Raw genomic sequence first — 22099 nt, 5'->3', positions numbered from 1 at the left:
AATTTTGATTAAGGAACTATTTTTTTAGTAATTAAAACTTCATGTTTTCCTGAGAGCAATGTGATTCTTAGATATCTGATTGTTGGCTTCTAGTCGGATAATTTTCAACGTCATTCCTGTAAAAAGTACAGAGTAAATTTTTATCCTGTTTAGAAATGAGAGTATGCCAGCCACTCATAGATTTCTAAGAGGCACTTAAATAAATTGATGTTTGGTCTTCAGAGGATTATTAGGTGAGCATCCATATCAGCATGCTGCTCAATTAGTTTGAGGTGTGCTTACATTTTTAGCCAAAGGAAAAGTGACACAACAAAGGTGAGAAGAAAAACTTGTTTTTCTTTGTTGTTGTTGGTCGTGATAGTGGTGGTGGTGGTGTGTGTGTGTGTGTGTGTGTATGTGTTTAGTATAAATGCACTTCATCATCTTCAGAGAGTGAAATGGCTAAGGATCAAAAAAAAAAAAAAAAAATGATTCCCATTTGCTGCCTTAGCCTCTTGAGGAAATTAAACACAGGGGCTGTTCAGTGACCTTGATGCACTTCAGTCACCTCTCTAGGTATACCCACTGAGAAGCTGGCAGGTCCTGCAATCCAGTAATTATTCATCACTTCAGCAATTCTTACCAAAATCAACTGTGCTCAATTGCTTCACCTATAGAGAAGCTTTATTTGGTGCTAGAACAAGATTCATGGTTCTTGTGCTTTATCAAATAGCCTTCTCGGTTAATCATCCTTTCTGGAAACAAACTATTGTAGTCACAATACAATGCACATCACCCTCGAAAATGACCCAGGTCCACCCTTTTCAGGAACCACCGGGATGTGCCCTTGTACTGGAGTCTTAAGGTGTTGCTCCGAACCAGTGCCTTTGGGCCACTGTTCCTGTTTTTCAGTTCCTGGGCCCTGTAACCACCCTCCTTCAGTGGATTTGGTATTTCCTTCCTTTGCTTTGCACTCTCAGAGTAGGGGATTTGAGGCAATGACAGTGGGTGGATGTGAAAGACAAAAGAAAACATATTCAAGAGTTGACAGCCCTTTAACATAAAAATTATCTGGGACTAGTTTAAAAGTCACTCTGACATATGCAAATACATGCAGAACTACACCAGGCTCTTTCATTGCCAGTCAGTGGCTGGTCTTGGCCCTTTTGAAAACACTAGTTCAAGTAGATTTCTAGTCTCCAAATGCTCCACCTATGCACAGTATGTATCCTTTCTCTAGGAGGGAGAAAAGGACAGGGAGGTGAAAAAAGAATCCCAAATAAAAGATCGACAAACCGTTTTGTGCTAAACCCATGGGAAAATGAGCAAAGAGAGAAAAAGTAGAGATCAGAGAGGGAAAAGGAGAAGGGCAAAGCTTCTCATATGAAAAGATACAAATGCTCATGTTTTAAATATTTTCATAAAATCACTGTTTATATTTTTAACTTCTATCTTAAATAGAAAAAGGTATTACAGAGTGTAAATGCATTATAAATATCATTTGTAGTACCAAAACACCACAGATCCTTTTATCCCTCCACTCTAGATTGTCAAGGGGCTCATTTGGTATTACCACCTAATCTGACAGTTAGTAAGGAATTCCAACAGCAAAAAAAATAAGAAGTGCTAAAGAATAAAATGTATCTATGGGAATATTATACAAGGGGAAAGAAAGCTAACTAAAGGTGAAAAAAACCAACACGGAGAACCTCAGCTCAGAGACCCCATTATTTCAACATAAAGGCAATCAATTCTAGCAAGAAGTGTCCTCAGCCACTAGGACATAATTTGCAGAGTAAAAGGTGTGCTGGGAGGCTGCAGGTCACATCCACTCACCTGTTCTTACCCTTGCTGTGGGGACAAAATGACTTTAATAGTTTTCTAAAGTGCATCATTTTGCTCAGATGAAGGCACCATCTAGGAACAACTGCTATTTCCCAGTCTTCCCTCTCCTGGGCTATATCCTTAATCTCTAAACCATGCATTAGTGACAGAAACACCCAGCCAAGTCTCTCTACTCCTGACCATTTCCTCTTGCATATATCCTACTAATGCAAACCAGGTTAATCTTTTTAAAGCATGGTACTATTCATACCAATCTTTGTGTTCCTAAACTTGAGGGCTTCCCGCACTCAAGGTTCCTTTCCATCTTATGTAGCCTCCCATTGACACAACATAAATCCATCAGATCATCTCATTCCCCTCAAGTTTGCCTCCAGGCAATATAATATGGTTAACCCCTGGATCTGAGGTCAAATGATCAGAATTTCAATACATGCCCAGCTCTTAGTAAGTGCTCAATAAATATAGAGATTATTATCACATATTTGTTTATACCCAGACCCCAGCTTGCAAGGTACTCCCCTCCTCACTATCTAAGTGTTGGCCTTCTTCAAAGTCCTCCTAAATATCTGCACATTTGAGCCGTAAATCTGGAGGGTCAGGGGCCCCCACTGGCTCCACTTGGTACTTTCTGCAAGGTATTTGATACAGCATGCCTTCAATCAGGCAGCGGTCCCCTAGGCAGTTATGTGCCCACTATGTGTCCACAAAGAATTGCGCTACATTTTGCAGGCTTAACGATGAATGAGATTCTGAATTTATTCGTTTAGTATCTATAAGCAGAGGGTAAGCCGTGTGATGGCAGGAATCCTATCTTGCAGGTGTTATGTAGACACAGAGTCTGAGGTCTAGATTCTGGATGTAGATATGTGGGTGAATTATAGTAGCTGGGAACATGTTCCAATATCTGGAAAAGTTTGTCTGTATATATTACAGGACTTCAAGATTATTACATCTCAGCTTTCATCAGGTAATTTACAAGTTCCCCAGAAACCCCCTATGTATGAAGGTGAAACATCTCATAACTTTACTTCAACTGTCTTTTCCACTTTGGCTTATTATTTCTCATTGCACTCATGCTTTTGTGGATATGACATGAAGCCATGGATTTGGATAATTGGATTGCTTGTAATATTAATTTTAAAATAACACAATGAATATGCTCATCTCCTACAGTAACGGTAACATTAATAAATGTTGCATTTTCATTTTTGGGGGTGGGGGAAGAGTGAAATGGAATAAAGCAAGGCTTAAATTTAGTGGACAGTCCACCATTCCCAAATTTCATGTCTTGTAGCAGCAATAAACACCTTAAAAATATCTTCTCCTTCAATCAAGTTTCTTATTGATAGAAAAGGAGTTAAAAGGGTTGGAATTCCCAATGAATCCAGAGAATCTTCTTGAGGACTTTGCTCAAGATGCTCTGTATGTTTCTGTTTTAAGAGAGTCAGATAATTTAAGGAAATTGTTCTTGGCATTAGACACTCTGGTTTCAATCCCAGCCATGCTAATCATTGCTTCTCCATAAGCTCAAATCTTAATTTTCTTCTGTAAAATGCGGCTCTAATTACTTAATATTGTAAATCCCTTTTTTAAAGATTAAATGAAAGAAGATACATGAAGCTCTTGCCCAGCACAACAGGCAATGCTAATATAACTAAGAAATGCTATCACTTTAACTGAGAAGGGTGTCCTCAGACATATTCTTCCCATAACAGAAGGGCAGATGTATTATATCTGAGGATATTGGAGAAATTACTAGAGGTGAATGCAGCACACACGCATGTGCACATGCATATATAATCCTCACATAGTGTGTTTTTATGACCTAAATATTTTGGACTTCATGTAAAACTATTTTGCCTATATACAGAACTTAACTGTCTCGGACATATTCTATAATTACTTGAACTGCCTATCATCCGGATAGTGGGGTTCCGGAAAATAAATCCCAATCACTATGTAGCTAATATGGTTACAGTTATTTATGTATCCATGTCAGAGAGGTACCTTAATACTAATGCAATGCCACAGAAAGAGAACAATGTAGAATCCTTATAAAAGAGTGTTTTCTCTCCCTCTGCCTTTTAAGTGTTATCATCCATACACATTTTTCTGCATTGCCACTTTTCTCCAAAACTACAGAGCCATTTAAAATACGTACTTTCATGTATTTGCATTGGAGTGGCATGAAACTGTATACACTGAAAAGTAATTTCTCAAACACAAAACTCACAAGGAACCATCTCAGAAACTTCCATCTCAGCCTCTTTCCTTTCAATAAAGGGGAATTTTCCATCTGAAAATATTTCTAAATAAATATGGTTCCCACAACCATCATGTATCAATTGCACTAATAAAGCCACTTTTAAATTTTCAGAGACCAAAGAAAACCAAGAAACCTAGGACTTGAATAGAATGTTTCATTTCCAACTTCAACTCCAAAAAACATGGCAAAAGCCTTGTTAAAGTTACTCAAACTTCCCCCAAACAACATTTCTTCTTTGCCAAAACTGCCAGAAATGATTCAGGTCCTGACAACTGTGACTTGTTAATATTTGAAAAAGGACATTTTAATTCATTCTCTTTCCTGGTCTTAAAAGATGTCAATCATTCCCCAAAGAGCCACTCAAATAGACAGTGGTCAGAAATGTGACTGGAATAGAAGGATTTGACAGCTGTGAGTTGAACGTTGTTGAGCTCAACTCTTCAGAAAAGACTTTGAAAGTCCATGACATATAGTCATGTGTCTTTCTGTTGAGGTATGATACGACTCATGAATTGGGGGCTAAAGGGTGGTTTGTGAAAGCAAAGAACTAGGCAGAGATTGAGCTATGGCAATCCTATAGCAACCATGGTGTAAAAAAGTATTCTCTGCACATACGCACTTTCCATTCTTTGTAAAGGCATAACATGTGGAGTCTGAAAAATGGCCAGAAAAAAAAAAGAAAGAAGATAGTGCTCTCCTGGAATTGAAGAATTCTAATAATATATTGACTACTTGCCAGAAAATAAAAATTTGAAGGGAGAAATTACATGCAGTAGTGTTATTTAGGAACTTGGGGGAATCATAAGGATTTAGAGCAGAGTGGGCCAGTAGAACTTTCTGAAATGGTGGAAATGGTCTATACAATCAGCATTTGTTTTACCCATGCTGCTCTGCTTGACACAAAAGCTCCCTTCACCAACAAAGCATTCCTAAAGACCATGCAACTTACACAATTTACCAAACACACTGTGAAAAAGGAAATCATATATACAAATGTTCTAAGAAGATGCTTTATATTGGGGTGTGCAATTTGCTATAAAACTGACTTGCACCTTACTCAAAAGATCCTTGGGTTCAAGGGGAATGGTTCAAAGTTTCCAAAGCAAATGACTACTTATTTTTATTATGCCTCTGGTGGCTAAATGGGACAATGAAAATACATTAAGATAGAAGCAAACAATTATTTTAAGGACTAGAAAAACTTGCCATCCTCTTTTTAAAGCTAGAACTTATATAGCATCTATCTCAATACCTCATTTTAGAGGTGAAAAACAGATGATTTTAAATAACTTGTTCCAAGTCACACAGCCAGTAAGTAGAAGAACTGGGTCTTAGAAGCAGGATTTCTGTCTCCAGGTTCAGATTTTCCTTTACATTAGAAAGCTCAATAAGATGATTGTCTACATACCTGACTTTGAGAAAGGAAAGGACAATTCTCCTGTGTATATCACAGTTATATAAAAATGCCTATTATTTTCAATTTGAGTTATACTTTGATGTAAAATTCTCCATGCTTTTACATGTAATTACATGGAGTACTGATGGAAGAAAAAAATTATGTTTCTGGAGCTATGTAGAAGATCTGGAAATATATCTACTTTATTACCTGAATTTTATAAATCTCCAGCTCCTTAAATAATCTCCTATAGATAAATGCCACACTACTCCTGATAAGAGCAAGAGATAAATAACACTTCACATTTTAAATGTCATATTCTTTGGATTTTATACTGTGTTCTTATAAATGAATCCATAAGAGAAAAAGAAACTGCTGTACAAATACAATAATGGGGCTTACATTCTGGTGCTGCTGGTCTTGTTGATGATAACAGATTTCCCTGTTTGATCCACGTTGTGATCCAGCCCGAAGTAAGCTGCCACCCGATGGACAAGCATCCTCTGATATGATGACATCTGAGGGAACTTTTTATAATGATTACTGGAAAAGAGTGCAAGAAAATGTGGAATCAGCATTTCCGTTTCTGGCACATAGTACATTTTACAGGTACACACACAAAACCATTTCTCCTCCATCCAAACCACTAAGCCTATTACATCTCTGGCATCACTTAATGTCCTCATTTCCAAGTAAATTTTCCACTTATTACAGATTTATTGATTAAGCTACCATAAGTATCTTTGTTTTATAGTTGCATATTTCTCTTGCCAAAGAGAACTTATTGTCTGTTGGAAAGTATTTCACTTTAGCCCATGGTACCTTATCAGTTAGCCAAGCACAGGATGAATGATATGACATTAGACATGATTGCAGATGCCTATCTGGAGATGTGTCATTAGACTGCACTGAAAGCAGCACGATTATTTCCAGGCATAACTGACGGCAGCCAGCTGGAGCCCATTAAAAAACTATAATAAAAATGAAAAGGGTCACTTCTTGTTACAGCTACTCTATGCTAATCAGTGGCCCTCTGTTTATAGCCATTTTGTCAGGAATTTAACAAGCAGGCGCTCACATGGTCCAAGCAACAATTCCCATCAGCATATAACTCCTAACTCGAACAGCATCTCCAATTTACAAATCAGGAAACAAATTAAACAATGTTTTATCTATCCCTGATTCTTTCTGGAATATACAATTAACCCCAAATACCAAACGAAGACACATCGTATATATTAACCAACATTGCAATTTAACATACTTGTTGTCACCAATGAAATCAATAATTTCCTGCTCCATTTTCAAGAGTATCATCCTGTCCCTGCAAAATAAATGTCAAAACATCTAACTCTTCTTTCAAATATGTTGCTCAATTACATAGTATTTCATTCTGTTAAAAATTATATTTTCTCTCATTTGGTATTTCATAATATCAAAATGCTTTTGGTGACAATGTTAACTATGACATGTGAGGTAATGGATCTATAAAACACATCAAATAAATAGCATATTTTTAAATTAATAGGAAACGGCAACAAAGCAAGGCCTAAGTATCAACTGTAGATGGATAACCAGCTGCACTGAAACATAATTGGTTTATTTAACATCACTAATTCTCATTCCCTATTTTTTCTCCCCTTGATCAGCCATTTTTTTGCATGTGTGACTTGGTGAAAGCAGAAACAGAAAACTATAATTTATTATTAGAGTAACTAACTAGGAATTAAGACTATCTGTTAGCAATAAGCTTGCAAACTATTAACAGAAAAGAGAAAATACAAGTGATAATATATAACTTCAGGGAGGGAGTCTGCATTTTACAACCACCTTCCTAGAAGTGTTTGGATTAACGACTTCGATTCTAATATTCTACCTGACCCTTCCAAAAATAAGAGATGTATAAAAGAATTTACCTGGAATTATTCTTTAATGTATTAATCAGAAACTCGTGTAAGTCTATGCCTGTAGAATCCGTATATTCTTGGCTGCAATCTGAAATACAGAGTAGGATGGAGTTGTGAGGAATGATGGTGGGCAGGGGAGGTGGGGGAGACTTCCCAATCTTTCCCGTTTCCTTCCTGCTTAGGTAAATTTTAGGTGAAGCTATTAGTATGAAAGATACATATTTCCAAGCTAGCAAGCTGGCAGAATGAAAATCAGATTCACGGAATGAGAGCCCCCAGTAGATTCGGAGGGTGGGAAGGTTCAGCTGTCATCAGAGGGGAACAGGGCACAGTCGGGGGAGGTGTTGGGGAGTGGGTGGAGTCAGGCATGCGCAGTTCGTTCTGTGCAGTAAATCCCCAGAGACACGCCCTTCACGTGGAACTCCCAACCCACACAGGGAGTGCACCCAAGCCTGAGGTCCTAGGGAATTCTCTGTCTCTTAAAACAGAGAAAGCAAAAAAGGAAAGTCAGTTTTGCCACAAGAATATCTAAATATTAACCAGAACAGGATACAGGAGGGTCACTATATACCGCCAAGCCTTTCAGATCGCCTTCTGATGCTTGCGAAACGTAATTTCTAAAACTTCAAGATTGTGAACTTCTTTACTCTCATTTACACTTTGAGTTTTAGATATTCGGCAGCAAGGACAACCATTACAACAGATGTGTGGCTATAGAGTGTAATATTAGAAGTAGTTGTCATTCCTCAATCAGAGGCCCTATTCTTTCTCAATTTTATTTTGTTTTTTTCTGGTCTACCATAAGCCTGTTTATTCAGGGTGTTCTTCATTTTAACTTAACAAAAACTTTGCTTTGTTTTGTACTATTAAATGTAGGGCAACAATTTGAGTAGTCTGGAGTGTAGGCTTGGGATTTTAAAAGAGTTGATGTTTTCGGCACACATTTTATTGAAGTAGATACATGTATGTATTTTTTAAACAAGATATTGTGCAACTGTCTATGGGTGCAGAGACCAAATTCATCTGTGCCAAATAAAATGCTAGTCATGCATTCCAATACATAAACAGCTAAACCTTGAGAACCATGTCTCATCTACTGGGACTTGCTCACCCTCTGTCTTTAAGATAAGCATGAAAGTTGAGACATAAAATTGTTCATCAACCCAAGTTAATTGAATTAATAAACCTGATTTAAGAGCAGATCTGTATTCACTCCTTTGCATGGACTTGTCATTGAAAACAGGAGATCTGCATGCTAATTCAAAGAAATATGTGAACCTTAAAAAAACCTCTCTGGCTATACAAATAATGACACTATGAACAGAAAGAGAATCAAGTTCATATCTTTACACGCACACACACACACATAAAATTATATGCAAAGAGTTTAGTGAGAGGTAAATTCATGTGAAACCTAGAATGTATTCTGTGACTACTCATGTGCCCAAATTGGGTAAATTAAGGAAACATTTTTGCATTCACCTTTTGATAACATTCTGATCTTGGGTTTTTCAGAGGTTTTATCTTTGTTTTTATCCTTTTCTTTTTCTCTTTCAGAGTCATCTTTCCTAGATTTATCATCCTCTTGCAGGCTGGGAAAACTGGAAAGCTGTAAATGAATTGATTCCTGTTGGGGAAAAAATATAATAATTTAGGGCCAAATTTAATAATCTCTGACTGGTTTCCATTTTGCATAGAGGTTATTAAGTACAGGAAAATGAAAGCCAGGTGAAGATTTTGTGTTTCCTTTATTTAAATGGTAAAAAATTAGATCTGTCAGAAAACTAATTGCCCTTTACGGCAAATTCTACTTCAGAAGTCGATGGGAGGTCATGAAAAACATCTAGTACTAAAACTTTGCTGCATGAATATTAACTTTAAGTAAGTTAATTTCCTATAGATCACAACTCTTATTTTCTCTACAGGCTTATTTTTAAACACTCAGGAAAAATTCCTCAATCAGTAAGCTTGCATTAGTCACTGTAATGTCTCAGGAAAAAAAAAAAAAAAACCCAAAAAACAAAAAACAGAAACTTCTGCAGATTTTTCTATAATTCCTTGTAAGGAGAAATTGGCACAAACACAGACAGACAAATATTACGAATCATAATTACAGATAAAACAGACATAAAGGGCCTAGTAGCCAGTTTACAATAAACAGTATTTTTGGACCTTATCAACAATGACTTCTACTACTAGAAAAAAATGAACAATATAATTGCAGGAATACTAGGTATGGATTATTATCATAATTGTTAACAAATGTCATTGATAAAGCATCATAATATATAGCTACAATATGCACTGTCTTTTAGAAAAGGAAGGAAGTATAATATTTTCTGAAATGTAAGTTTCTCTAAGACCAATGCTCATTGTAAGATTGACCATTTACAGTTTGGGGGTTAGATCCACTTTTATTTTTATAATGAACTAAAAACAGATAATTTTGTATTAACAAACATATACCAGCCATGTGGTTGATTGTATGTGCACTATTTTGAAGAAGCCAAATCATATTTTTAAGTTTTATTAAATAATCTGTGCTGTGATTAACACTAACAAATTAGCCAACGTTAAACCCACCTGTTCTTATGTAAGAGCTCACTTGATGGGAAAGCTTTCTTTCAGTAGCGACATTAAAATTTATGATGTTGGAAAAAATAATTCCCAATGACTAACAGTGTCTCTCACTGAAAACTAAACTAATGCTCGCCCTATGTGTGACTAAATTGATGCCTGTACCCCTTCAATTATGTCTGATCTGGGATTCTTAGTGGTTCTCAGTAAACCTGACCAATCTAATGATCATAAAACAAAAGTCCTCTGAAGCAAAGTTTCACTTTAGGCTGGAGCTCCAATGTGACACTCCTGGCTGGAGTAAAAAGTCATCATGGCTGGAAAGACACACTATGCAGAGGATGAAATAAAACACTTTCTCATGCTAAATATTTATCTTAGCCAGGTTTCCTGATCTCCACATGTTTATCCTGGGGATGAACATATACCAAGTATGTAAAATGGAGTGTAATTTGATTATAGGGGCAGTTGAATGATTTGGGACTGAAAAGTCTTAATCGTCCAAGTTTCGGGTAGGTTACAAGGTTATGAGTTGCTTTTACTTGCTAAGGAAACAGCTGAAACATTTCTGGCTCAGGAGATATGAAGGGGGATGAGGAAAAATCATATTCTATGGTTGATCAGGAGGGAAAACTCAGGGCATTCAGGCCATGAAAGGAGTCAAATTGTTTCTTCAAAATTAATTGAACCATTCAGCCTCAAAGTTTGAATCAAAAATGAAAGTGGCTTGGAAATACATTACAAATGCAAGAGCAGAAGCTAAAAGACATCTACAAAAACAAACTGTTGCAATGTGTTGACAAATACTATACTCAGAAAAATATTTTTTTTCTATACATAGTTAGATGCATTATGGTGTTGAAAGAACACACAAAAGTGCTATAGAGTTGGTAAAAAACAATCTGTTATTTTTTAATATTTTTATTGATATGCTCAATAATAAAATACAAGTGTTAATAAATACATTGGTACAGGATAAGTTGATATCCAACAACAGTGAAAGAATGATTCAAGTTGCAGTAATACACTGATAGGCAAATAGTATAACATTAGAAAAGCAAAACTCCTTTAACTTAAGGACAGACTGAACCATCAGGTATGGGTCTGAGATCAAGTAATACAGGTAGCAAGAGTTTTCCCCACACAGGAAAATGAAGGCAGTTTTTCAAATACTGTGAATATACAAATATTGGGGAAGCAGTACAATCGAAATACTGTATACTTCTGCCAGTGTTCTCTGGGATTCAGCTCCCACATTGTGTAAATGCCGGTGGTACCTAGCAAAGGCCTTGCATATAATCTCAAAGTTCTGCTTCTTTATATTCTAAGAAAGGAGCACAATCACCTGCTCACGTGTGCATCTGGGTTATTTTCTATCAGACCCCTGCCCCCACCATCCCTCAGCCAGACCAAAGAGAAGTTTGCAGGCTCTAATTCCCTCCTACAAAGCTAGTCTTGGTTTCTGAGCTTGGAACCAGCAGGAACAAAGCACCGTTTGCATCTTATTTCTCTGCACCAATTGTATGGAGAAACTAGACTTAGGTCCGGGACGGGCCCTATGACACAGATGATCTCTTAAAAAATTTCCTCCTGGTATCTTGTCAAATGGGACAAAAAGCAGATTCAGTCTATAAAGGCTGTCCTCCTTTGCCTGGCATTAGGAGTGGGGGACAACTGGGGCACTACCTCTCCCAGGGTCTGTCAGTCTGCAGAGTTAACATATATTGTGTGCAGTACATTACAAGCCATCAATCAACATTTAATAGTGCAAGCTGTGATATTCACATTATTCCCCTTTTCAATCTCCATTAAAAATAGAAGCACAAATAAAATGCTGAAGAAAAGCCACACGTTTCTCAGAGCCCATGTAAAATAAAGCTTGTGTTTGAAACAGTGATGGCAACTGAACGATAGCCTGTCCATGCCTTATGACATGAGTGGCAGGTTAAGAAAACGAGGCTAGAAAAAAAAAAAAAACAAACTCTTAGGACAAAATCTATAAGGAATTTATTTTTGGTCCTTTTCAAGAAAGTGCTCTCAATGCTCTCTGTATTCATGAGGAGAATTTGGAGAATTTTAGTTAAAGTAAAAAGAGACAAGCACAACAAAACAGAGCAATAACCTCTTAATCAATTTTCCTTCCCCTGGGCTCAGATAATTCATTTTGTTTTTGTCTTGACTCCTCTGAGCCTCTGACAAAATAAGGGAAATTTCTTGGTAGCTTATTTTTTTTTTCCCTTTCATAAAAGCTAATATGATGCCTGAAAGGCAAACAAAAATAAACATGGCATGAGGTTTCCCATTTTGTCACAGAAGAATTTTGTTAGAATTTGAATGTCTAGAACCTAATAATCTGGCTGTCAGGGAACAAAAATGAAGGTAAGGATATGCAGCGATATATTATTATTATTAACTTAAATTCACCATCAACTCAAATTCATTTCTCGACAACTTCGGCAGTATTGAGACATCTCCCCCAAAAGCCATTAATAGTATTCCTCCAAAGTTCAATGCACCTTGTTTACTATTTCTTAAGTTTCACAAGAGCCAAAGGTCGTGTTCTTTATAGGCAAGTGTATCTTGGGGAGCTGAGAGGTAAGACATCTCCACTAAGGAGGGAGACAGGATACTTAGGGCTATATTTGGTTCAGCCTTATCAAGAGAGAGCTTTTGAGGAAATACAGCACTGCCGTGCTCACTTTTTATTTAAGCTTTAATCTAAATTCTTTTGAATTCCTTTCCATTTGCAGTTTTCAGAGGGTCTGGAAAAAAAACAAACGTAACATTCGGTGACAAACTGTAGAACTATTGTAGAATGTCTCATCAACAGGAGACGAAGCCAGAAAAGTCTTTCTTGTCTTCAATTATTCTTTTTCTCCCCCAAAACACTGTTTAATACCAAATTAACACTCATGCATACAAAGGCAGATCCCGTTCATGCAGCTATGATTACGACAGGGGTTATACCTGATCCTGAAGAGTTTCGCCTCCTGGCCGGGCTGAGGATTCCTCACAGACAGCAAGACTGCGAGTCAGTTTACCTTTTCCTGCTCCTGACTAGGAGGGGGGAGAAAAGGGGAGGAAAAGGAAATAAAGAAAACAAACAGGAAACAGTCTCAGACCATGAAAACATCTCCACCTTCATATCAAATTCCCAAATCAGATTTTTAAAACCCACTGTGAGTCTGCGGCCCAGAGCTACCTATTCATGGCCTCAGACCTCGGCCTGACGTGGTTGAAGGTGGGAGAGAATGTGAATGGATGAATACAAACCCACTTTCAGCCAACTGTGCCCATCACACTGGGAACAAATGGATGGAGCATGAAATGCTGCCGTTTTGTGAAAAGGACAAAAATTTGCTTTCTACTGAAAACCAAGTTTGGAGGAGATCTGCCTGAGAACATGCTTAAAAGGATGAAGAATGCATAATAAATACCAAGTACCTGTTTACTTCAGGACAGATATCAAATGGTGAGACCAAACCATTTAGTCCAAATTGTATTAAAAATGAAAACAAAACAAGTGCCTATTTCTTTTGTAAAGCCCTGTCAATCTACAAGTGTGAAAATGAGACCAAAATAAACATTTGCAGCTACAGCGTACCACAAACGCTCTAACTAAAAAGCGGACGAAGCGAGAAAGATATACTTGAACATGATCCCTTAGAAGCAGATAGCACCGATACAGCCGGGACGGGATCCACCACTCTATCTGCACAAAACCATCCAAATTGTTGGCAAGCCCTTTAACTCCAATGTGAAGTACACAACTTGTATCTGTGATGCCACGTATGCATAGAATCTCGAGAATCCTACCTTGGATTTTCTTCTCTCTTGGTTTTGAATCGCCAGCCGCCTCTGTATGTTAGAAACAAAACAAAATAACAGTAATAATAATAAAACAATAAACCAACAACCACCGCAGAGAAAGAGATGTAAAGTGTCATATAGTGGGGAGAAACCAGCAAGATCAGCGACACCTTGTAGCCACCAGGGAGTACTCCTCTGTCCCCAGCAGCCAAAAACTTTTGACCATTTAACTTTTAGTTCTCTCTCCTTACAATAGCTATTTGGAGAAGAAAAGCTGGCCTGGAAGGCGTTTGGCCATTCTGTCATTAGGTGCCTTTGCCTGACTTACATACATATGAAAAGAATTAATTGTGCTTTTGTAGTTTTATTCCAAGAAAATCGATACTTACAGGCTATTTGCAAGGACAGTTTGTTTTTCCACTATGAAATCTCTTTTTCTTGTAAATCACGGCATATTTAATCATAATACTTTTTCAGTCCCTGCCATTCTTTTTCTCCCCCCTCTCTTTGGCAGGAAAATCTAGGGCTTAGGCTTGTTTGTTAATAAGAATCGAACTTCGTCTTGCCTATGAAAATCAATGGAGCTCACGTCTTTGATTTTTCCTAAGTGTACTGTGAATTGGACCTTCAGTTTTTCCACAGAGGAGCAAATCCATTTGTAAAACTCAGCCAGCCTAAAGCTGCCTCAGGAGAAGACCTCCATACACCTGGAGGTGGTCTAAAAATTAGTACTGGGATGCTGTGTGCACATTCTGTAATTAAATAGTTTCTCTGGATATTTTTCATTTCTAAAAGCATTTTGGTGCGCAGGTCGGTCAGAAAAAAACTGTGACTAATAATTGGGAAAACGTTTCCTATTTATTTAACTAGTCTAACTCTTTAACAAACAAACAAACAACCTTCAATGAACTTTAAAAACGAAAGAAGGGAATTGCGCACGGTGGTGTGATTTTTGGGACTCTAGACTCACCTGCAGTTCCAGCTTCTCCTCCTCGTCCAGACTTCCCGATTTAACTATGCCGTTCTCTGGAGCAGCCGTCTCCTGCTCAGTCCCACCTTCCTCCACTATCGCCTGATTCAGGTCACCTTGCTCAGACATTCTCCCAGACACAGATTAAAATAACAAGGTTTGATGCCCTGGAAGGGCAAGATGCCAGAAAATAAAGTCAGTGGAGGCTTCAGTATTTACTATCACTCTCGAGATATTTCATTTCTCTCTATACATTGAAATTCGAATGAGCAATACGGACACCCCTGCCAACTTTATGCAAAAAGGAGAATAAAACAAAATCAAATCAAGTACCGAAGGTATACACAGGAGGCAGTGTGGCCACCACGTCCGTGTACCCCCTCCACGCATACACACTTGTGAATGCACCTTGCCACAGAAATGGATCAGTGCGTCTTAAATGGAGATGTTTAACTCTCACACCTCCACCAGTCTTTGCCCCACGTCATAGAGGAAGAAGAGCATATTCCTCCAACTTCTGAACAGATGACCCTCGACTTCTGAGTCAAGAGGTTGTATGGGTAGTCTCCAGCTCTTCTAAGATCACTCAAAATTATTTGCAAGTTTAATCACAGACACAGTTTCCTAGGTATAAAGAATACAGTGTGCTCTACAATGGGTAAAAACCAATTGAAGAGGTAATAATGCAGTATAAATATGGAATTTAAATTTGGCAATAAACCTTTCAGGGTCAACATTTTCAGGTTTCACACCGACAGCTACATTATTAAAAGCATAAGCTGTCTCCCAAGCTCCTGTCAGTTACTGGTGCTGCACAGATCCTACGGAAGGAAGTGTTTGGCAGGCAGTTCTAATGAAGCTATCCAACCGAGCTCCGCTACTGCCGGCTCACAATAGACTACTATACAGACCTGGGAATGGCTTTTCAAAGTTAAAGCCTGTTATTATTTTTTTTTCTCTCTACCACCATAAAAACCCTGACACTTCTCCTTCTGAGGTGCTGTCAAATAAGGCTCATGAATAATTTAACATTTACTTCCTCCTTATTTTGTAAGATGTGAAAAAGAAAGGAAGGAAGGAAGGAAGGAAGGAAGAGACAGTAGCCTATAAAGTCAGTTCTTTCACGAAAATTCCAAAGCAATAACTGTCCTATTCCCAGTGATTACAGTGGTAATTATTATTGGACAAATCAGTGTTTTGATATGTTTCTTTGAGAGTGTTTAATTATCATTTACAAACTCAGTAACTTTATTTCCAACTGGAATAGGAGTCATGAGAAAAATCTAAAATCCAGCAGTTTTTGTTGCAAATTTGCTAAAACCTACCATGACAGAACAGAAGCTATCTAATGATAACTTTTTTTTAAAAGTAGGCTTATTTAGCAAAGGATTATGGGAATTTAAAAGGAAAAGTTTTCCTAAAACACAGTTGTTTGAGTATGTAAGTGACTAATGAGCAATACTTTTAGGTTTTGGGGGATTTTAGGATATTCCATGCAGTGAATTCTGACTGATTTCTCGTGTTTCTGTGATATTCAATATGTGCGTGGCTAACTAAATAAAAAAGTTCCATTTCCCAATGGCAAATAACTTGTTTCTTAATGTATTAGGTAGGAGGAGGAGAGGGGACTTCTGTTGGCCGAACAATTTTGTCAGGGCATTTCAATAAAAAACATATTGCAACCAGATGTTAAATGTAAACAAGCGGAGCTCTGATTTTCTAAACTATAAGCCAAGTGAGTCCCTGTTACAGACTTTTGGTTACATTCAATGAACTGTTCTATACAAATAGGCACATTTATGTAAATAATAAACAATACAAGAGAGATGACAGCCAGACAACAAAACCTTTACCTTCTGTGCAGAATTCTTGCTGTAGGTCCTGGAGACTTACTAGCGGCTTCTGTCGTTCTACACCAGGAAAATCCACACCAGTGATCAGAGACAACTGGAGTCCCATGTCCCCATTAACAGTTCAGAATGCCCATCTCCATGCGACTCCCTTACACAGTTTGACACATCATCGTCAACCTGAAAAAAGATGAAAAGTAAATAATAATTGAAATAATCATGGTAGGGTGAAGGACGAAATAAATTAAGACTGGATTTCTAACACTAATGACCAGCTTCCAGCAAATCACGTTCACAGCTTGATCCGGCTCCACCTGTCTCAAGCTGCCTGCTTCTTCTCTAATGAAGGCTACAGCCGGCTGTTCAAGTCAGAACGGCACCCACGCAAGGAGCTAAAATTAACAATTGCATTATGCACCAAAGATTACTCACTTCAATTTTAACCTTTTTTAGTGAAATCTCACACTTTGTATTAAAAAAAAAAACAAGCTTATGTGTTTGCTTCAATGAGAATTAAGATCACCTATGAGCAAAATCTTGCCTCCTTTTTTTAACCAAAGCCTTTGTCTTAGTTATACATTAATATGATATACTTAGTGCTGTTTCTGTGACTCTTTTTTAAATGAAAGTTATATTAATGAAGTATATTTAAAGGTTTTGAGATAATGAGACATCATCCATAAAAGTAAAAAAAAAGAAAAAAAGACAAAAGGAAAAAGGAAGAAAACTTTCACAATGGCACAGCTGAAAAAGCTTTCCTTTTCACTTACATTTTGGGAAGAAGAATTCCTAGTATTCTTGTTACATGACATGACGAATGCAGCCTATCCATTATCCCTCCCTCCCCATCAGGACTGCCATCACCAGCTGGGCATTCTGTTTGACAGCAAAGAAACACTGTCAGAGGGATTCAACAGATTTGCAAACTTGGAGCCTATTGAAAACAATCCATGCTATAATGTGCACTTTTTCTCACAACTCCTACAGGAGCAGCGGCAAAGACAGCTTGAATGCAAACACAGAGACAGGTTCCTAATAACATTTGCCAAAATCAAGCTGTATCTCACTCCTTTCCCAGTAACTCTACTTTGGTGCACACCTGCTAAATCTAACAGCACATGCATCTCTTCTATCATATACCTGTTTATGAAAAACTAAATACATCCCAATGATTTAGTCTGAAAGTTAGAAACACTCTCTGCCTTCCCCTCCCTGCTCCCTCCACCCACCTCCAAGTTTAAATGAGCACAGCTGGTACTTCACAGGATTTTACTGAGGCTATATTAACAACATATTGGGTTACAAAGACATTTGTTGTGTAAGAGAAAAACAACTGCCGAAAGTGTGTTCACATAGTCCATAATTTCTGGTTTTATTCATATTCTCTCAAGGTGGATAATTTGGCTTTTAAAATGTTTCCTTCATTGTTAGGACTTGCATAGCTATTGGGAGATTAGCAAACATGCATTTAGGACAAAAACTGATGACTAATCAACAGTAATTTTAATTTTTCAATTATAACAGATTCACCATGGCTGCTATGACTAACACTCAATATTAAATAGAAGATAACATGTCTTAAAATTGATCTGTTTAAGTAACCAGCCCATTATCTAATATGGTCTATAATAGGTTCCAGTGCTAGATGTATTTACTAAATGCTTTTGTGAATCCTGTTTTCCTTTTCCCAAGGAGAATGAAGTTATCAAAAATTACCACACCCTTTTTCTGCTCCTCATATTTGTACAGTGGAATTTAAAACTCCAGTAAGTGAATGGCAAGGATATTTTCAAATTGAAGCCTTAGATGCATTATTCCAGCCTCCGTAGGAGGATGCATGATATAATTCTTTCCATCAAGAAAAAGAAAGACCAAACTGATATTCACACAGTACGTAACCAACTCAAAGCGCGAACAGCCTGGAGATGTGTGTGTGTGTAATTACCAGGACACATTTTGAAATAGCACTGAGCTCGAAAGTCAGCGAGGTATTATTCTTGCATGCCTGAATCATAAAGTCATCATCTACCAAGATAAAAGAGAATATGGGCATATGGGAATGAGCAGAGAGGAACATATGGATCACAAATATTTTTGTAACTGGTTAAAATTGTTCTCTTTGCTAGGAAAGCAGTGCCAGCAAACCAATCCTACTCCAGCTTTCTGTTTGCCAAAGTAACCCGACTCTTCCACTACCATTTAATCTTAATTTATTCCAATTTTTCCCATTTCATAAAGAACCAAAGCTATTTTTTAACAAACATCTTTTCTCCAACATTTGGTTAATAAACATTCTGGAGAAATCTCAATTGTTGCAGTTGGTGGGAGAAAGAGGAGACTAAATTCAAATGCACAAAAGTCATTGTAGTTCTTTCAGTGGCCCTACTTTTGGGGGTTATATTTGCCAAATGCAAGCAAACATTCATAAAACAAGCTATAGTAAATAAATCAACAATGCTGACAGCTATTTACAGTGAGGAGAATGAGGAAAATAATTTTCATTTCCTATTGTATTTATATGATTTCTTACTTCTTTAGATTCCTTTAGAGTTGAAAATGGTAGCATTTAGGATTATGGGGATGAGAGAGAAAGGGGGAGAAAGGAGAATGGCACAGTGCAAGACACCAAATATTCTGTATGAATAACCACCAACAAAATGTGTTTGTCTTAATTATGTATGTATGTTACATATATTAATCACTGTGCTGTAGGGGAAGAAAGATGAAGATTTGATTCAAATTGCAGAGCCAATAGCGAGTTAGTTCTCAGGGGATATCTAAACTGAAAAATCAAAATTGGATTCTATTAGCAAGTTGGGAGGGTCACTTTATTAGTCACTTTCTTCAAATACTCATACTAAAAATTGTGAGAGATGACTAATCCTATCCCAAATCAGCATACTTTATGATGAAACAACATAATCAAAAAAGTTTACTTATTTGAACAATAAAAGTTTCCCCTATGCACTATCTACTCTTTTTTTGACTGATCCCAGTTCTGCAAAATAAACTACTTACAGATTTTGGTGATATTTATGATTTGTCAATATGCTTTATGGGGTATTTAAATACTACAACACCATGTTTTCAAAACAATCCTGTTTTCAAAACAATTCTTCTGTTTAAATTTTAAAAATATTTAGAACTTGTAAGATTAAGGTTAACAGGAGTAAAACAAACAAAAAGCCAAAATCCAAGAAGCAACTGGAAAGCAATCCCTTCAGAAATTAAAGCAACAATGGTTTGTATAACGTGTACAGACTAAAATCTTCAGCAAGTTTGAAAATTTCCCAAGGTGATGAAAAACATCCAAGAGAAAATGTCACATAAATTTAATTTCCCAAGGAAATTTGTATCCCTCAATACATGTGTAAAATCACTCAACCAGGAGCTCTACCTTCTAACTAAAGCCTTTAACTAAATCATTCTGTAAGATGCTTGAGCCATTCGTGCCATAATTATCAGAACACCATTTTGGAGGAAGAACCTAAGGGGACTTTCAAGGAAAAGAATTTCATACCAGGGTTTTAGGGTATAGAAATATTTTACATGATATTTTTGTTTAAGTTTTAATCTAAGTCACTTTATAAGCATATAGCAGTTCATATGTATAACTCTCTTTTTCTACTCTATTATAGTAAAGTGAACACAAACATAAGCTAGATCAGCATTTAGCAGAATCTAGCAGTGGAAAGAACTAATGTTAACATTTTGGTCATAAGAACAGCTCATGATAACTATGAATTTAAGGGAGGACTCCTTTCAAGAGAAACATCTGAAGAGCAGTTTTGTGTTGCTGTTTCAATTCTTCATTCTAATAACAAGTTTTTTATTGAGCCTCTACTTGTGCAAGGTTATTTTTCTACATATGACGTGATATTCAGGTCAACTAACAAAACTTCACATAAAAATGTGCTATTTTTTTCTTTCTGGATATGATATAAATCAAAATTAAACAAATCAGCATCATGCACACTGAGAGATCAAAGGCAGAATACATAGTACAAAAGCATTCTGCTTTATGAAATTTTCTCTGATTTATTGATGGCACATATATACACACTAGTTCCACATAGGTAACCTGCCCAGGCTAGTACTTGATCTGCGTAAGTACACAATGAATGGTGTCAGCATCATCTTCACCATCATTTTAGCATTCTAGCCTTTGACAAGATAAACTTCACCATTTACCTATTCAGTGTTGCTGTTGCAAGAATAAAAAGATTGGGGGAAATAGAATGTTCAGAGAACCTACATTGCATCGCGACTAGAATCAACACGTGTATTCAATGTGCCCTCACCCACAAAAGGTAAGAGACAACGTTTCTGAGTAAGACAATCCTACCAAGTTTTTCTCTAAAGCTTAACCTGGACATGGTCTTGGTGCAATACAAACGAGAAACCATCAGTAATCTGGATGAGAAAGCTGGATGGAATGAAACAGCTGATCAATGGCTTTGTCGTGTAACTGGTCCAATTTCTTGCGTAAACAAACCAGATGAAGAGAATTTTCTGGCCAAATTAAATCCGACAGAGAACAGGGCCAATGGTTCTCCTTCCATCTTGCCATGGAGGCTGGTTTGAGTTTGACTGCCTGGTGAGACTAATCCCAGAATTTTAAATGGCCTCAGCTTTGTAAACTATGCAGGCTAATAACCCTTTATATTTTCAACCTCATTCTATTGAGAGTCTAAGCATGATATACCCATATACAGAGAGGCGTTATCGACCTCTAGTTAGGTGTAAAATTTTTTGAAAATGTGCAAATGCCCAGAGAACCACAAAGTTGAAAAGAAGTTTAAAATCAGCTGGTCTAGCCACCAACTTTAAATCCAGTGACTTGGACAAGATCCCACAATGGCAGAGCCATGTGAAAAACATAGGTATTTAACCTGGTAGTCAGAGCTCTTTCTGATAGGGCCATTGCTATGTTCCTCCAGAGATGGCCTTATCAGAAATCTAGGCCAGCAATTAATTCCCAGAATATTGTATGAGAAACCCCCACTTTTTTCCCCCACTGTGCCATTATCGTCTTCTCACATGCACGAGCCAGCAAATACTGTATAGAAACTGCACGATCACATCTTCTGATGACAGCCTGAAGGTTTTTCTCTAGTATAACTCCCTCAAATCACATAGACATATGTTTTCTCTAAACATTGTGCTCCATCTTTATTTCTGAATCTCCCAAAAGCCCATGTGCCATAGCTATCAGAATGACATGAAATTATCTACTAGCTATCTGACCAATTTCCTCCTTCCACACTTAGAACTCAAGGTACTCAACTCTTTGGAGACCACGTGGGAAATCACATACCTGCCTGATTCCCAGATCAAGTGTTCCCAGGATGTGCAGGAAGACATGATAATGTCTTTTTAAATGTAGAACGCCTGATTAGAATCTATACTGGTGCCAGAGCACACTGAACAATTAGAAAAGAGTGTCTCCCTAATCTTCAACAAATAGCAGGGATCTCAAACTTGGGGAGTAGCTTTGTC

At 37.3% G+C, this 22099-nt stretch overlaps 1 protein-coding gene across 14 annotated transcripts in view; it reads right to left on the bottom strand.

Moving 5' to 3' along the window:
• ARPP21 (cAMP regulated phosphoprotein 21) overlaps window positions 1-22099 on the bottom strand; it is a 149810-nt gene that overhangs the window by 93265 nt on the left and 34446 nt on the right. For 11 of the 14 annotated variants that reach the window (XM_037846926.1, XM_037846970.1, XM_037846980.1 and 8 more), the window contains exons 1-9: window positions 16873-17011; window positions 16604-16780; window positions 14751-14917; window positions 13787-13828; window positions 12938-13027; window positions 8876-9020; window positions 7403-7481; window positions 6751-6810; window positions 5889-6029 (exon numbers count right to left, since the gene is read on the bottom strand). In XM_037846926.1, coding sequence (XP_037702854.1) covers window positions 5889-6029; window positions 6751-6810; window positions 7403-7481; window positions 8876-9020; window positions 12938-13027; window positions 13787-13828; window positions 14751-14879 — 686 coding nt within the window. In that variant the 5' untranslated portion in view covers window positions 14880-14917; window positions 16604-16780; window positions 16873-17011. Of the gene's footprint in view, window positions 1-5888; window positions 6030-6750; window positions 6811-7402; window positions 7482-8875; window positions 9021-12937; window positions 13028-13786; window positions 13829-14750; window positions 14918-16603; window positions 16781-16863; window positions 17012-22099 lie in introns of those variants that run through there. The other 3 variants (XM_037846950.1, XM_037846943.1, XM_037846932.1) reach the window with 2 other exon arrangements.

The sequence above is a fragment of the Choloepus didactylus genome, chromosome 1 (genome assembly GCF_015220235.1).
Source record: "Choloepus didactylus isolate mChoDid1 chromosome 1, mChoDid1.pri, whole genome shotgun sequence".
NCBI classification, from domain to species: Eukaryota; Metazoa; Chordata; class Mammalia; order Pilosa; family Megalonychidae; genus Choloepus; species Choloepus didactylus.
This window is presented reverse-complemented; position numbering and strand designations above follow the sequence as displayed.